General features: G+C 41.2%; 1 protein-coding gene across 1 annotated transcript in view; it reads right to left on the bottom strand.

The window, feature by feature from the left end:
• The window catches only part of DIP2C (disco interacting protein 2 homolog C), a 178441-nt gene that overhangs the window by 140071 nt on the left and 19802 nt on the right, over positions 1-18568 (bottom strand). Inside the window, exon 4 of the mRNA XM_015560308.1 lies at positions 11557-11682. Coding sequence (XP_015415794.1) covers positions 11557-11629 — 73 coding nt within the window. The 5' untranslated portion in view covers positions 11630-11682. The remainder of the gene's footprint in view (positions 1-11556; positions 11683-18568) is intronic.

The following is an 18568-nucleotide window of genomic DNA, read 5'->3' as shown; positions in this document are numbered from 1 at the left end:
CTGGAGGTTTGTTCTGTCCTTTCATTTGGGACATGTTCTTTGCTCCTCATTTTGGCAGCCTCCTTGTGTTTGTTTCTATGTATTAGATAGAGCTACTACATCTCCCAGTCTTAGTAGAGTGGCCTTACATAGGTGTTCTGTAGGGCCCAGTGGGCAGCCTCTCTGATCACCGGAGCTGGGCTTTCCTGTGGGCTGTGTGCACCTGCCTGCTGTAGCACATAAATGGAAGGGATTTACCCCCAGGCTGATCAGCTGACAGGAATGACTGCGACTACTGACCTGTAATGAATGTGGAGGATCATCTGTGCAGAGGCCCACCCCACAGAGTAGGACTTACTTCAGTGGGGCTCTGGTGCCCACTGAGTCCACCCTTTGAGTGTGTTGCCTATGGAGGTGGTTGGATGGTGATGCTTTGATATAGTTTTTAGCTGTCCACTGGGTGTAATGGTCCTAAGGCCTCCTAGGAGTTACAGGCAAGGTCAGCCACTGACTGTGTTCTGCTGGGGGCCACCCAGCATGCTTTGTAAAGTAACCTGCAGGTGGCTGCTATTTTTGCTAAGCTTTGAGGTGCCCAGGAGTGGACAAGCTGTGAATCAAGGGAGGCTACTGCTAATGTCGGGCCTGGGGTCACTTAGTGAGAGGTAGGGGAGATGCTGAGGCCAGAGGCTGCTTGTTTGAGAGTTTTTAGGAAAATCTGAAGCATGAGCCAAGACAGGTCATTCCTAAGGAAAAACCACTGGAAACTACTTGGGTGGCCCTAAAACTTGGATGAAATGGGGTCTTAGAGAATCACCAGACAGGGTAAACAGTATGAGCCAGGTTGATTGAGTCTCAGATATGGTGCCTGCCTGCCAGCTCTGTGGGTGGAGGGCTCATCTAAAGACAATGGCCTCTGCCAACACTTTTGTCTGGCAGAAAACTGCCCCCACTACCTCTCACCCTGATGCCAGGCAATTCAGCTCCTCCCTGCATGTCTCTGGTGCCTTTTAGGCTACTGGCCCAGTGGTAGAGCTCAGAGGGAGTGATTCTGAGTAAGTCCGTGCACAAGCCCTTTAAGAGGAACTGCCTGGGACGTCAGCAGCCCTCTGTCTTCCTCTGCCTCAATCCTCACTAGTTTTTATAGCCAGAAGTTATGGAGAATTCTCTTCCTGGAACTAGAATCCTGGGCTGGGAGGTCTGGTGTGGTCCTGGGAACCCTCACTCCCAATAGGGAACCTCTGCAGCCAAGATATCCTTCCCAAGTTTTATCTACCATACACAGGGGTGGGACCACCTTTCCATGTCTCTGCTCCTCCTACCAGTCTTGATGTGGCTTCTTCTTTATTTCCCTAGTTGTAGGACTTCCTTTCAGCCAGATTTCAGGTGGTTCTGAATGATGGTTGTTATGTAGCTTAGTGATAATTTTGATGTGGTTGTGGGTGGAGGCAAGCACCACATTTACCTACACACCACCTTGACCAGAAGTCTACATTTATTTCTTACAATATTTTTTAATCATTTATTTTTCTATCTGTGAAAACTGTATATATTAGATTGATATAAAAATCACTTTTTCATTAAAGTTATTAAAAACATTTTTTTATTTAATAACTTTCACTTAGTAGCAAGGTTTTCAAGAATGAATTACTGGTGAGTTTGATACTTCTATTCAGTGTTCTCTGGAAGGTTCTAGACAGTGAAATAAAGCAAAACGAATAAATTAAAGGCATCCAGATTGGAAAGCTAGCAGTAAAACTATCTTTATTCACAGATGACATGATCTTTGTATGTAGAAAATATCAAGGAACATACCCAAAAATTCTTTGCATTAAGAAATGATTTTAGGAGGGTCACAGGATACAAGATAAAGACACAAAATATCTTTATATATACATATACTGGCATTTAATATGGAAATTAGATTTTAAAAATTCCATTCACAAAAGCATCAAAAAAGACAAAACCTTTAGCAATACATCTAACAAAAATTCAAGGTAATATCTAATAAAATCCTAGAGGCTTTTCCTTTTTTTTGAGAATTGACAGCTTATTCTAAAATTCATTTGAAAACACAAAAGATCTAGAATAGCCAAAATAACTTGAGAATGAAGGAGTACTTAACTATCTAATATCAAAACTTACTATGAAGTTACAGTTATCAAGACAGTGATATTAGCACGAGAATAGAAATCTATATGAACAAAACCGAACTAAATCCAGAAATAAACTCTTCCATTTGTAGTCAATTTATTTTTGACAAAGTTCTCAAGGTAATTTAAAGAGAAAAAGATAATCTTTTCAACAAATGTTGCTGGGCAACTGTGTATTCTCATATCAAAACAAACAAACAGAAAACAATACCTCACAGATCTTGCCTCACACCATAAACAAAAATGAATTCAAAATGAACCAGAGACCCAGAAAGAACTAAAACTATGAAATTTCTAAAACTTCCAAAAGCACAATTCATCAAACAATAATCAGTAAACTGAACTTTGTCCAAATGAAAACTCTTAAGCTTAAAAGTTTTCCTGCGAGTAATGTAACAAATCACCACAATGTCAGTGGCTTACCACAACACACACTCATTACCTTACAGCTCTGGAAGTCAGACTCTACATCCCCTGGAGGCCTTAGGAGAGACTCTGTAGTCCTTGGCCTTTGCTAGAGGCACCTGCATCACCTGCGCCTTGGCTCTTGGCCCCTTCCTTTATCTGTAAAGTGTAACCCTCCAACCTCTGGTCCTACTGTTTGTTTGTTCTTCCTGACTTTGACACTCTTCCCTCTCTTATGAGGACCTCCTCTGCCCAGTTATATTGATATATAACTCTTATAAGTTTAAAGTATGGCATATCTGTTCAACTTATATTGTGAAATGGTTACTATAATTAACTTTAGTTGGCATCCATCATTTTACAGATACAAAAAAAGAAAATGCAAAAAAAATATTTCTTCTTATGATGAAAACTCTTAGAACTTACTCTCTTAATTTTCATATTATTTCCTATAACAGTGTTAATTATAGTCATCACATTGTACATTACATGCCTAATAATCTATCTTATAACTGGAAGTTGGTACCTTTTGGCCACCTTTCTCCAATTCCCTGTCCTCCTACACCTGGCCTCTGCAAACCACAAACTATCTATTTTTCTATGAGGTTTATGCTTTTGTTTTGTTTTTCAGATACCACATATAAGTGAGATCAAATAGTATTTGTCTTTCTCTGTCTGAATAAGGACCTATTTGATTACAGTTGGTGCAGCTCGTTAGTCCAGGATAACTGCCCATCTTAGGACCTTAATCGTATCTGTGAAGTCCCCTTTGCGATGTAAGGTAATATACACATTGAGCAATTAGAATATGGATATCTCGCGGGGAGGGGGGGGGGCATAAATCTGTTTACCACAGGCACCATTAAGAAAAAGAAAGACAAATTATAGTTTGCAAATTGTATATCTGATAGAGGACTTGTATTCAGGTTATATAAAGAATTCTTAACCAGTAAGAAGACAAAAAAAATTTTTTTAAATGGGCAAAAATTTGAAGAGACATTTCAACAATAAATATACTAATAAAAGGGTAATATGCTAATTAGACTGGACTTCTGGACAAAGCCATGGTGGCAGGGGCCGAGGCAGAGGCGTTTAGGGGCAATCAGGCCGTCAGGGGAGCAGTTGGGGGTGGCCAGGCCGGCAGGGGCAGTTAGGGGACAGCCAAGCCAGCAGAGGGGTAGTTAGAGGGCAATCAGGCCAAAAGGGGAGTAGTTAGGGGGCGATCAGGCTAGCAGGGGACCAGTTAGGGGACAATTAGGCCAGCAAGCAGAGGCAGTTAGGGGTGATGAGGCAGGCAAGCAGGTGAGCGGTTAGGAACCAGAGGTCCTGGATTGTGAGAGGGATGTCCAACTGCTGGTTTAGACTCGATCACTTGGACACCCCCCCTGAGGGGGTCCCAGATTGGAGGGTGCAGGCTGGGCTGAGGAACTCCCCCATGCATGAATTTTGTGCATGGGGCCTCTAGTCCTATATAATAAAAACCTAATATGCAAATTGAGCAAAAGGTGGAACAACTGGTGGAAAGACCGTTCGCTATGATGTGCACTGACCACCAGGAGGCAAACACTTAACACAGGAGCTGCTCCCAGCCCGCAGGACCCAGGTTAGCCACAGTGGGTGCCAGTGGGGGCCCTTTGATCACCCTGCTGGTCGCCCCACAGATTAGCCCTGATCGCTGGCCAGGCCTAGGGACCCTACTGTGCATGAATTTCATGCACTGGGCCTCTAGTATACAAATAAACACATAAAAAGATGCTTAGCTTCATTTAGGAAATGAAAATTAAATCACAGATACCATTTCACACCCACTAGAATGACTATAATAAAAAAATACAGATAATATTGAGTTGGTGAGAAACTAAAATCTTCATACATTTCTGTTGGGAATGTAAAATGGTATAGTAATTATAAAAGTAATTTTGCAGCTCTTAAAAGTTAAAGTTACCATAAGTCATTAATTTTACTCCCAGGAATCTACCCAAGATAAATGAAATTGTAAGTATACACAAAGATATGTACATAAATGTTGATAGCATTATTCATAATAGCCAAAAACTGGAAACAAGCTAAATATCCATCAACAAGGAATGAATTAACAAAATTCAGGGGAAACAGTTCAGCAATGAGAAGGAATGCATCCTACAATTCAAGAATGCTACAACATGGAAGATGCTCAAAAACATTATGCTGAAGAAACAAAATGCAAAAGAATCTATTTCATGATTTCATTGTGGAATGTTTAGAATATTTATAGAGGCATATAAAACAGATCAATGGGCTGGAGAATGGGAATTAACTGAAAATGGGTATAATGAAACTTTTTTGGATGATGGAAATGTTCGAAAACTGGATTATCGCAATTATTGAACCATTTGGCTATTTTTTAAACACTTACAATGGGTTAATATTATGGGATCTAAACTATACATCAAAAAAGGTATTAAAAATAATACCTTTCCTGAGGAATTATCATGTCCTGCAAGAGCTGGGCATAATATTCTGCAAATAATAACTGTATCAAATTGGTTGATAGTGTTTGACAACTTTCTAATAATTATTTAAGAAGATATTTTTTAAAATCTCCAATAATTATTCTTTTTTTAAAAAGTATATTTTATTGATTTTTTACAGAGGAAGGGAGAGGGATAGAGAGTTAGAAACATCAACAAGAGAGAAACATTGATCAGCTGCCTCCTGCACAACTCCCACTGGGAATGTGCCCGCAACCAAGGTACATGCTCTTGACCGGAATCGAACCTGGGACCCTGCAGTCTGCAGGCCCACGCTCCATTCACTAAGCCAAACCGGCCAGGGCCAATAATTATTCTTAATTTTTCTACTTTCCCCTTCCTTATGTGTTTCTGCTTTATAAGTTATAATGCTCTATTTTTAGGTATTATGTATGAATCTTCATTCTTATGTCTTCCTGGTGAATTGCTCATTTCTCTTTATATCTTATACTACTTGGTCTTGTTGTCTATCTTGTCAGATATTAATATAGACTTGTTTACCTTCTCATGCTTAAAATTGCATTTATATTTTTCATCATTTTATTTTTAACTATCCTTATTGTTATATTTAAATGTGTCTCTTATAAACAACATATAGATATACTTATTTTTCCTTTTTACCTAGTCTGACGATCTCTATCTCTTAATTGGGTGTTTGGTTCATTTACATCTATAATAATAAAAGCATAATATACAAATCAACCAAATGACTGAACAGCAGAATGACCGCCCGGACAACCTTCCGGACAACTATGCTATGACACCCACTGGCACCAGGCCAGCCGAGGAGAGTGTAATGTGATTGGTCAGGGGCCCGGCCATCGCCCCATGATTGTCCTGCAGAGGAGGCCCAGGCCACCAGCCAGCGGTGCGATCAATCAATGGGGGGAGGCTCCACGATTGCCCCAAAGAGGTAGACCCAGGCCACTGACTGTGGAGTGTGGGCGGGGCCTCCGTCTGTGGTGGTGATCCATCGCGGGGCTCATGGACTGTGAGAGGGAACAGGCCGGGCTAAGGGACCCTCTGCCCCAAGTTCGCAAATTTTGTGCACTGGGCCTCTAGTCTATTATAATCATTGGTATAAGTGTGTTTAAAGTTAAGATTTTACTACTTGTTTTCCTATTTATTCCTCTTATTTCTTATCTCTGTTGATTTTCCCTGACGTCTTTTCAATTGACAACTTTTTAAGAGTTTCATTTTATGCCCTATATTCTCACATGTATGTCTTCCCATGCTTTAGTGGTTGCTCTAGGGCTAAAAATATGCATACTTGATGGCTCTACATTGGGTCAATATTGTAACTGCTCTTCAAACCTGACACTACAAACTTCTTCCTACTTCAGAAATGTAATAACCATACAACAGCATAATTAGATTTACCTGTCCTTGTCTTTTGTGTAACTATTGTTTTAAAGCAAATTATAAGGGGGCAAGATAGTATTTTATGTTTTTTCAGCTATTCATTGTTTCCAGTGTTCTTTCTGTTTTGCAGATGTAAGTTTTCATCTCATATCCTTCCCCATCAGCTCATATGCCATTGCTGGCATGTTTGCAGAGCAGTTCTGCTGGCACCATGTTCTCTCAGTTTTCAAGGTCTCATTATTGCTTTATTTCCTTTAACATCCTTGCTTACAAAGGATATTTCACTGGATATGAGTTGACAGTCTTCCCCCTTCCTTTTAGGACATTAAAGGTATCTTTCCATTGTTTTCTGGCTTCTATTATATCTTTATAATCTTATATTATCTCATACTAGAGACCTGGTGCATGAATCCGTGCACTGGTGGGGTCCCTTGGCGTGGCCTGCAGAGATTGGGCCAAAACTGGCAGCCCAACACCACCTGCCTCTCCTGCCTGCTGCTCCCGCTCATCCCAGCTCCACTGACTGCTCACACCCAGTCAGTTCTGATCGGGAGAAGCTCACGCCTCCATAGTGGCGCTCACCAGCCATGAACCCTGCGTCTGACACCCATCCCGAGGGGGCTGGGGGGGACGAGATGCAATCAGCCCTCTGGGCGGGCAGTGGGACATGCTTGCCAACCTGGGATCTGGATCAGTTCAGCTGTCATTCAGGCCAGTTGTCAGGAGTCACCTGGTGGCCGCTTTTATATCGTTTCTTCCTTGCAGAGTGTCTAGGGAGGGGAAGCAGCCGCAGTGCCCGAGGCCAACTTCCAAGAGGCCAGTGGCACTGTCAGGATGGTGCCAGTGGTGCTGGTCCATCAGTGCCTGGCCTGTTCTCTGGAGATTGGACCTGCAAGACTACTGAGGGAGTGAGTAGCTGCCGCCGGGGTGGGCCACCAGGAAGGGCCAGTCAGCTGAGCAGCACTTCCACTGTAGGAGTGCTGACCACCAGGGGGCAACTCCTGCGTTGAATGTCTGCCCCCTGGTGGTCAGTGCACATCATAGCAATCGGTCAACCAGTCATTCATGCTATTCCATATATAACCCTATACTGTATACTTTATGAATCAATAAAAAATTTACAATTTTTAATTATAAACCTGTGTTTTCTATCAAAATTACTTCTTGCGTGAATTTTGGGACACCCTATATAAGCTACCTCATAATCATATAACTCATATGAAGATATGGGCAATTATTCATAATTGTTCTCCAATCTATAATGTATCTGTTTTCCTCTGATGACTTTTAAGATTTTCTCTTAATCTTTGGATTTCACAGCACACTGACTTTTATGAATTTTAGGTTTGATTCTTTTTAGACTTATCTTGCTTGGGGTTCATTGAATTTCTGAATCTGTATGTGGTAATTACATCAATTTAAGAAGTTTTTGACCCTCATTTCTTCAAATAGTTTTCCTGCCCTTTTCTCACACTCTCTTCCTTCTTGGATTCCAATTACAAGTATGTTAACACCGTTCCACAGATGCTTGAGGTTCTGTTAACTTTACTTTAGTCTTCTGTTTTTCTGTTCTTAAGTTTGGTCCACTTCTCTTGATCTCTCTTAAAGTTCAAAGACTATCTTTTTATCCATCCAATGTTGAACTGATCCAGTGCAATTCCATTTCAGTATTATACTTTTCAGTTTTAGAGTTTCCTTTAATTTTAAAAATATTTCCCTTTCTCTGCTCAAGTATTAAGACAATATTGTTTTTTTACTTCTTTGACATATTTTTACTTGATTCCCTGGATTTACAATCAGGTCTGAAAACCCCATCTTCCTCTATATCAGTGGTTCTCAACCTTCCTAATGCAGTGATCCTTTAATACAGTTCCTCATGTTGTGGTGACCCCCAACCATAAAATTATTTTCGTTGCTACTTCATAACTGTAATTTTGCTACTGTTATGAATTGTAATGTAAATATCTTATATGCAGGATGTATTTTCATTGCTACAAATTGAACATAATTAAAGCACAGTGATTAATCAGAAAAACAGTATGTAATTACCAGAGGCCCATTGCACGGGCCTTCCATTCCCCTGGCTGCTGGCACTGGTTTTCCTCCGGCACCAGGGACCCAGGCCTTCAGTCTTTGCAGCTCCAGACAGAGCCTTCAGTCTTCGCTCCGCTGCTTTGCCCCTACATATGCAAATTAACTGCCATCTTTGTTGGGTTAATTTGCATACTCTCCTGATTGGCTGGTGAGCGTAGCGGAGGGATGGTTAATTTACATGTTTGTCTAAGAATATATGTGTTTTCCAGTGGTCTTAGGCGACCCCTGTGAAAGTGTCATTTGGCCCCCAAAAGGGTTGTGACCCACAGGTTGAGAACCGTTGCTCTATATCAAACACATACCCAAGTGCTTTCCAACAGAAATGTAATGGGAGCCTCAGATATAATTTTAAACCTTCTAGCAGCCACAATGTAAAATACATGAATAGGAACAACTAACTTAAATAATATATTTAACATAAAATATTCAAAATATTGTTTCAACATGTAATAAATATAAAAGTTAATGAAATATATTCCAGTCATATTTTCAATATAAACTCTTCAAAATCTGTATTTCATGCTTATAGCAAATACAATTGAGACAAGCAATACTCTGTGCTCTTGACAGTGGATCAGTGGCTAGCTACAGAGAGCAAACGGGAGCCATTTTGTGTTAGTTTTCTACCGATTCCTTTTTCCATGGCCACAGCTTACACCTTCTGTTTCTCTGCATACCTAGTGATTATTTATTGAATATTAGATGGTGAATTCTATCTTACTCTGAAGCCTTGACTTCTACTTTAGCATTTACTTCAATTACTGGTTGATTCTCTTGACCGAGAGCAGACATGGAGCTATTTTTGGCTAGCATGGATCTGTGGAAAGCTTCAGCCCCTTTATATCCCATAAACTTGGATCTCAGCCCTCCTCAACTTAGCAGGGTGGCCATGCTTGCTCAGATTCCCATCTCTGGGCCACGGTCTAAAGATTTTCCCCAGGCAGAGAACTGGGAACCATGGGGCTCACCTCATGGGCTTTCCTGCTCTCAGTTCAGTCCTGTGCTGCTTGAGATCCACAGAGTGTAATGATCCTAATAAGATCTTTTCCAGACACTATGACATTCATGAGCAACCACTCATTTCATGCAGAGAATATAAACTTCAGGAATATTCCTTGTAGACCAGTTGTCATGAAATGAGTTCTAACAAGTTACCAGCAACCAGAAAGAGAGAAAATGAGCCAAGATTCTGTTCAAGCAAGTATGGTTATAAAGAGGTATTTATGACTGTACACAATTATTTCATGTGACATTATCGCTAGAACTCCTGAATGACAGTTTACAAAATGTATTATATGGTGTACATGAAACTCCTAGTCAAATAATTAAATGCAAAACAATGTGACTGATAATATTCTTTATATTTTTGCAAAGACATTTCTACAAGATTTGTTTTCTGAAAGTTCTGGCTTTCATCATGTATGACACTAACATTTCTGAAGATAGATTTAACACGGAGAAAAGCATATACATGAATAATAGCTTAACTTCTTGCATTTGAAACTCAACATTTCTCATAAAAAGTAGTTCAGAAATATGTCCATTTTCCTGAATACTGTCCAGTCCCAAACATTTGGTCCAAAATATTTTAAGCTGGAAAAAATATATTTTAAGTTGGTTTGTTGGTAAGCCCATTCTATTTGTTGCACAAATAACATATAAAACTAAAGATTTCCACTCCATTATAAAATTTTGGCTAATTATAATGAGCTAAATAAACAGAATTGAACATGTTAATTATGCTGATTTTTAAATAGTCCCAAATTACATTGAGGCTCAGCATAAAGAAACAAAAGAAAGTAAGTAAATTGGCCCAAAATTTTTTGCCAAGTTTACTGTATTGTTGAGATGAAGAACACTTGTTGGACTATTTTTAAAACAATGACTAAAAAATACACTATTTATATGTTTTGTCTTATAAAGCTCAAGACTTTTACCTTTAACTGCATGCAAAGTTGAATACTTAAGAGCTGTTTGGAGAATTACAGAAGATACTTGATCACATCTCTGAGTTGAAGTGGGAGTTTCATTACCCTCACTGCTTGCAAACACTCGGGGCTAAACCTCAAAGACCCCCAAAAGTGTTGTATATGTTCAGCTATTCTTTTTGCACCTTAAGTTTCTCTTGTGAACAAAAATAGTGGCATTCAAAACTGTACAAAGTAGTGTACAAGGTAACTTAGGTGTGTAGAAAAGAAACTTAGGTTTGGCAACAATGACATGAATAATGCAGGAACCAAAATCACAGAAAAACAAACAAACATCAAGTAGATTGGGCTCAATTCTTCATGTTTGTAATAGATAACCTGGATGATTTAGCTGTGTGCCTCACTTTGGTTTTGTAGCTCATGAGCTGTACACTATAATTATTTGAGTAGAGTGAAACAGAGAACTTAAGTAGTTAAGTTAAAATTCAAGACTAAAAAAAACACAGTATTAAAATCAGAAATGTAAATGGGATATAATCTTCAACCATTTAGATCAGGAATCAGCAGACTATGGACCAAACTGGCCCTCTGCCCATTTTTATAAATAAAGTTTTATTGGCACACATCCATACCCCATTCTCTAGAGCCCACAAAGACCAAAATACTGTCTGCAGTTTAAGGAAAAGTTTGATGACCCCCCCAGAAAAATTTAAGAGCCTAAATTTTTCAATTCATTTGGGTTCTTAATACAAAATCACAACATACTTATAAAGACTTGAGAATATGTACATACCTGTCTAAACAAGAAAAGTGCATGTTCAGTTAGAACTTCAGACACTTTTGCTATATCAAGTAGTAAATAAAATTTTATAAGACTAAGTTTTTCATACTTATAAGTCTTGATGAAAAGTTTAAAATATATATGTATATAGAAACACACAAAATGATGGTAACTTTCCCTCCAAATTTAATTGAGAACATATATGCTGTTTCTGACCTGTGGGTCACAAAATCTGAATTAGAGCAGCATTATTCTGAAAGCTAGAAAGACTGACTGCAGGGCCGGCAGTGAATTAACGCTAAGGCATGCTCGCCTCGGGCTAAGCCGACGGTGGGCCTGCCGCTCACCTGGAGGTGTGTAGGCATCCATCGAGGTCTGCACAACCAAGGACCTGCGTTTGGAAGGCATAGGCACTGCCATCTTCCTTTCTTTGTGTTTCGCAAGCGCTGCCTGAACAGCCTCTGTGTGGACATCTAAAACAAAAAGAGAGCTCAATTACTCCATTGTTCGGGGACGTCCTGAAAGCCCAGGCTTTTTCTCCTCTCTCCGTGGTCCTGTGGAGTAGCTTATGAATGGGTGGGGAAGAAAGGGAAGATGTGAACCTACCAGCTTAAGAGCTCCAGTAAGAAGACAGGCACATTCATTTGTAGACTTTTAATTATTCATTTTATTACCCTAGATTCTGTATAAATAACAAGTGCTGGCTGCAAATTTATGTGTGATTTTTCTTTTCTTAGGGTGAGTGCACATGACCTTCAGATATTTCTTCTCGTTTTCAAGCCTCGTAATTCATTTCACTATTAAGGGAGGTATGTACACCCTACTGGCAGTCAGTAATGATTTAGCTAACACGTACCAAGAACTCAGAACTGTGTCAGGTGTTTTCTGTATGTTAACTCATTATATTAACTCCACAAATATTTACTGGCTGTCTGCTTTATAAGGTCGTGTCCTCAGGGCAGGAGAGGTGGAGAATCAGGTAGATGAGGTGCTATGAATCATGCAGCTTATGTTCTTTTCTTTTCTTTTTTAAATTCTTACCCGGGATATGTTTTTTATTGATTTGAGAGAGAGAAAGGGGGAGAGACAGAGACAGAGGCAGACTCAGAGAAACACCAATGAGAGAGAGAAACACCTATCGGTTGCCTTCCGTACGTGTCCTGACCAGTGTTGAGCCCACAACCATTTGTTGTAGGGGACAACACTCCAACCAACTGAGCCACCTGCCAGGGCCATGCAGCTTACTTCTCATCAGGTGAAACAGACCATTGACAAGTGGTCAGAGAATTAAAACAAGGAAAACAAACTGACTGAGTGGCTACTTCACTGTGAGGCCAGGGACAAATGCTCTCACTGTGAAATCTGAACGGTAAGAACGAACCAGCGCTGCACTCTGTCAGGACGAGAAGGTCCAGGGAGAAGGGAAACCCACTCAAAGGCCCTAAACTGAGAGTGAGGGTAGTGCTGGCAAAACAAACAGGACCCTGGGAGAGGAGTGCACAGGGTCAGGGCTCCTATCCTAAATCTGACCGGGAGCACCGAGGGATCCTGGGGGATGACATGAGCTGGTTCCGTTTTGATGGGATCACTCTGGCTGCTGTGAAGAGGGCTGCAGGAGAGTGACATGAAGGCAGCAGTCAGGTGAGACATAACCACAGTCACAGCATACACCATCATACAGAGGAGAGGCTCTCAGTACTTCCATGTCACAGAGGAGCAAGTCGAGGTAAGCAGCTCTCCCAGATTATCAAACTGGTGATTGGCATTGCCAGGGTTTGAACCCAGGTGTGAGTACCCCCGGGGCCCAGGCCCTTCACCACGGACCACACTGTATTCCTACAGTTCCTGTGAAAACTCCACCCTGTAAACAGGCTAGATAGAGCAGGGGTCAGCCAACCACTACCTGTGGGACACGCAGCCTGCCTCCCCTTTGTGTAAATGATGTTTTATTGGAACAAGGCACACCTTTATTGTACGTGTACACACTGTTTGCTTCCACACTGTATGTGACAGAGACATAAGGGCCCAAAAAGCTGAAAATACCCGTTATCTGGCCCTTTACCGAACCATTCGCCAGCCCCGTCTTGGAGCACATCAGGTACCAAGCACAATGAACGAGTTCTGCTGCACTGTGTTCAGCTTGTGTGAGCACCACTCTTTTCTCCTCAACCAGACTCCAAGTACTTGGAGGCAAAAAACGAGCTTCTGGTCACTCTTTCTTAAACTCTCAGATTAAAAACTGATGAATGAATGACTTAGATTCATGAGCTAAAACTAAAGAGCTCATCTAGGAGGAGGAGAGGGTATGAATCCTTCACCCATCAAACACTTTCAGTTTCATATGACCCCACTTTTAAACTTTTTGAATATAATTTAAAATTTACAAAAACATGCAAGAACAGTACAGAGAACTCCTATAAAGGTTTATCCACATTCACAATTGTTTACATCTAGCTCATCGCTCTCTCTGTATGTGTTGTTTTTGCTAATCATTTGAAAATACATTACAGATACCATTCTCCCCTATACCTAAATATTTTAATGTACTTCCTAAGGACAAAGACATTCTCTTATAAATTCTCAAAATCAAGAAACTGAACAAATATAATACTACATATAGTACTATTATCCAATCCAAGGTCCATGTTCAAATGGTGTCAATGGAACTGCCTCCACGGTTATTATGTCTGTTGGTCTCCTGTAGGTACACACAGTTCCAAGGTTCCCCAATAGTCTGAATAGAATTTATAAACAGACACGGGGGCTCCCTGCGTTGTGGCTCACTCTTACCCAGATTCCCCTTTTATTGCCCAGTTGTTCTGACAGGCCCAAAGTCTTTCTTCTGACACAGTAAGCCAGCAGCACCACGGCTTTCAGCTTGGGTTTGAAAAGTTCCACACGAAGGCATTTGGAGAGTACCTTCACGGCAAAAAGCCAAATAAATGTGAACTTCATTCTGCTCTGCCCTTCCTTCACACGGTCCTTCCACTTCTGCCTACGTTCAGGAGTTGCTCTCCAGTGCACTCAACTCATTATTGTTAACACTGTGTCTTGGGGTTATTGTTGTACTACGTGAGAGGGTAGTCTGATACCAACTTCAGAACCAGATCCTATAACCCTACATCAGTTTTTTTTTTTAAATTACAGAATTTAGTAAGATTATTCAAGTCAAGCAAAATATAACTTCAAAACCCATTTTAAAGTGACTTTTAACCCCTTCCCCGGCAGAAACGTGTATACACGTTTTCACAAAATGTTCTTTTTTCAGTCGTCGACGAGTATACTCGTCTAAAACTTTACCTTCAAAAACCAGCTACATACGTACCATTCTAAATAATATCCATCTAGAAACTTTCTGAGGAAATACTATTCTTAACCACAAAAATGGGAAGAAAAAATAATTTCAAACTGTTTTCATAACCAGCATCAAAAATACTATATAGAACCAAAATAAAAAAATTAGTCTGAAAAAGAAACGTTTTTAACAAAAAAATTGTTGGGGAAGGGGTTAACCATCTTAATGGAAGAGTCTCACCTAAATTAAATCCATAAAACAAATTTTCAAATTTGTGACATTAGTAAAAAACATAATAGGGTCAACTGAGAATATCTAAAGCTAAGAGGGAAGAATAGCTCATACCATCACTTGACCATTCCCCCAAAAGAAAATTTTTTAAAAGAACCCACTTCCAAAATTTGGAGTAAATGTCACAATTTTCATGACTATGTTGCCTTTATTACAACTGTTTTAAGTTAAACTGTTTAAGAAGTTGTTAAAACTGAAGTTTCCCTCCAGACATTCACTATGACTCCAAGTCTCAGCTCAGTTGCTTTAAGAAAATTATTAGGTATTCTAATTACAAGTTACACTTAAGGGAAAAAATTAATATAAGAATATATTTGATTGATCCAATTTTACACAAAAATTCTTCCTCTGGTTAGTTAATAGCCAATGAGATGCAAATCAGTCAACAACTACTCAGCTGATCTCCCATGGATCTGTGATGAGTTCACCGGAGCTACAGATAAAACGAAGAATCAGTGATGAGAAGAGAGAGGTAAGATGCAGCCTCATTATTTTACTTTTAGACAGCTTCTGGCACTACCAGCAATTTCTGTTTGGAAAAAAGAGTCAGCATACACACTAACCTTAGGCAAATCATTAAACTTCTGGAGAAACATCCATAAAATATAAGAGTTATATTTAATGATCAAACAAATTCTTTTCAAAAAGGCAACTCTCTCTTCTATTTTAATTACAGCAGGGGTTCCGTAAAAATTCTACAGGGTTCTAAAAATTCCAGGGAAATGCAATTAGATTTCTACAGCAAAAATAAAGGGCAACTACTAAACAGAGCCAGCGATCTGCTCAGACCATGGGAGGGGTCTTGTTCCCCAGTCTCTACAACACTCAGAGGCATCCGCGCCTGCCCCCTCCCCGGACGGCAGCCAATGAATGCCACTCACTGCCCCTCTCCTTGTCCTCCAATCATGTTAGGAGCAGGGACACACCCAGAAGAGAGAAATTCCCTTCCAGGCCAAACTCATCATTCCAATCACGGCAGATTTTCCCTTTAGCCTTTTCCTCCAAAACACCAGTTTTTAGGAAAGTAACCAAAACAACAACAACAACCCTGAAACCCATGCTTCTACTGAGAGGGAGGATGTGCACCTGGGGTTTATGTGGCACCGAAACACCACCGCACACACATTCACCTTTGTCCTCAGTGCCCAGAACAGTAATTTGACCTCTCCTGCTTAAGACAAAATAAACATGACCACTGCAACTGATAATCCGCTCTTTTTCTTTTTTTAAAATATGTTTTTATTGATTTTTTTACAGAGAGGAAGGGAGAGGGATAGAAAGCTGGAAACATCGATGAGAGAGAAACATCGATCAGCTGCCTCCTGCACACCCACTACTGGGGATGTGCCCGCAACCAAGGTACATGCCCTTGACCAGAATTGAACCTGAGACCCTTGAGTCCGCAGGCTGATGCTCTATCCACTGAGCCAAACCGGTTAGGGCCCCACTCTTTCTTAAATAAAATTTTAAGAAGTTTTGCATCCTCTTAATATATGGTTTTTCTTCTTTTGCCTCAAACTTAGTATTCTCTTTTCCTCCTTATTTCTTAACCAGTCATGATTTGGTCCTTATAATTAAAATACTTGTGTTAATTTTATTTTTAAAAACTGAATGAATAATGCTGAAAATGTACTGAAAGGTGAATGTGTCTCTACTCTTTGACTTCTGAAAACTTCTCCACCTACTGTTGCCTCAAAGAAACTTGCAGAGTTTTTTACCCATTTAGTTCTGCGAGCAGTGATTGTCTTTCTGTCAGGAAGTTACAAGGGACACAGAAACCTAAGATGTTCCCATAGTTCTGGGGTGACAGCAGATTACTGAAGAGTCGAGGCTTAGAATCAGAATCCTGGCTCTGCCATTCATTAACTGTAAGACACGGGAGAAATACTTTAATCCATTTATGTCTCACTTTGATCATCTGTAAAATGGGAACAGAATCAGTCACTATGGGAATGATATAAAATATACAAGCAAGGCTCCAGCTTCCTGCCCCGCACTCATTAATGACAGCAGCTTCGGGGCTATTCTGAAACAGTGGGTTTGGTGCTGAAGGAATCAGATTGCTGGTGGTTTCCACCTCGTCCTCACGCACCACAGCCTGAGTTCTGGGAGCGACACTTCCTACAAGACACACGGCACAGACCACAGTTTAACCTGAGAATGGGGCCCTGTACGTGGAAGACGGATGCTCACACTGAGGACCCCGAGCATGGACAGGCCAGCCAGCGCAGCCTCTGGTCTGCACTTGAAAATAAGTCCCAAAGGACAGTCCCTGGGCCATCGGGCCTTTCTCTTCCCAAGACCCTCGTTTTGGGCTCCTGTGTCAAAAGTCTCCGTAAGCTCCTTGCACAGATATAAGTTCTTAAATACGGAACAGAAAACTCCACTTTCCTTTTGGTTCCTTTAAATATGTGGCTCTTTCATTCATGTTGTATGGCAGGATGCTGAAAGAAACCAGTATCCTGCAATACAACAAGCAATGGGACATGTGGAAAATAGAAGTAAAAATAATCAGAACACCTTTAGCTCCTCAGGGAAAGTGCGTATCTTTGTACATGCTTAAATTTAAGAGAAATTGATGCTTGCCCCTTCGCTTCTCCCTTCTGATGTCCAAAGCGACAATCCATTTCCTAGAGCTCACAACATCATAAATTGATAACATGTAGGCTGACAGTCATCCAACTTCAAAAACAACAGCGGATCAATAAAAGAGGCTTTTTCCTGAGGAAGCTTACCTGTGTCATCACAGCAGAGCAGTGAGGGCCACGGTTCTAGAGCCAGGCTGCCCGGGTTCAAGTCCCAGTTGTTCCAGGTGCCCTTACACACAGCACTTAACCTCTATGCGCCTGTTTCCTTGTGTGCACAAAAAGGAACACAGAAACTGCCCCCTGGGGTGGCTGCAAAGGTTGGATGCATCCATGTGCTACGGGGCTCTGGGCAGAGCTGGAACGTGGCAGCCTGAACACCATGTACTGTGCTGTGGGACCCTACCATGATGCTGCTCACCATCAATGTCGCCACAAGCCCGACAGAGAAGACGAAGAGAAGAAAGCCAGGTGTGGAAGGAACCGAAACTGCGAAAGAGCAAGGTGGGGACCCGCTTCCTATGTCCTGACGGTTGCACTGTGCCCTCTCCCCACCCAGGCTCCCTTCCACCAGGGCCTCTCCCATGGTTGCTCCGTTTTTCCTTCTTTGGGTGGAATATGCACACGGAAGCGGAGGTGTGGGGAGCCGTGTAAAACAGTGAGGACAGAGAGAAGGAAGGGAAGGCAGGTGCGTTTTCCAGGAGCGCTGTCTCTTATCAGCAGTGGGGCATCAGGAGCCATGCCAGTCGCTTATTTTTCACCTTCTGCTGCTTTAGTTCAATGCCCTCCACCTCTCAATCTCCAGGAAAAGTGTGTGGTGACATGAGTGAGCAGGGTGTGGGAGAGGCAGTGCATGGAAAGGGGCTCTGGTCACAACTGCACTCAGTCACTGAGCACCTACTGCTTACCCAGTCCCCCGTGCACAGAACTCTGGGATATAGACCAGAAAACCAACAAGATAATAGGATGTGATGAGTATTACACATGAGGAGTTTGTGACCTGTGAGGACACTGAGGGGCAAGTCTGGGGCAGGGCCATCAGCAGAGGCCTCGACAAGAAGTGACATGTAGCTGACATCTGACATGAAGGATGAACTTCTAGACACACATACACATTTTCCACTTTCTAATAACTCCTCCTCCTCCTCCCCTCCTCCTCCTCCTCCCCTCCCCCTCCTCCCCCCCTTC

This window comes from Myotis davidii, unplaced genomic scaffold (assembly GCF_000327345.1).
Source record: "Myotis davidii unplaced genomic scaffold, ASM32734v1 scaffold194, whole genome shotgun sequence".
In the NCBI taxonomy this organism is placed as follows: Eukaryota; Metazoa; Chordata; class Mammalia; order Chiroptera; family Vespertilionidae; genus Myotis; species Myotis davidii.
The sequence above is the reverse complement of the archived record's forward strand: the minus strand, read 5'-3'. Positions and strand labels throughout refer to the sequence as shown.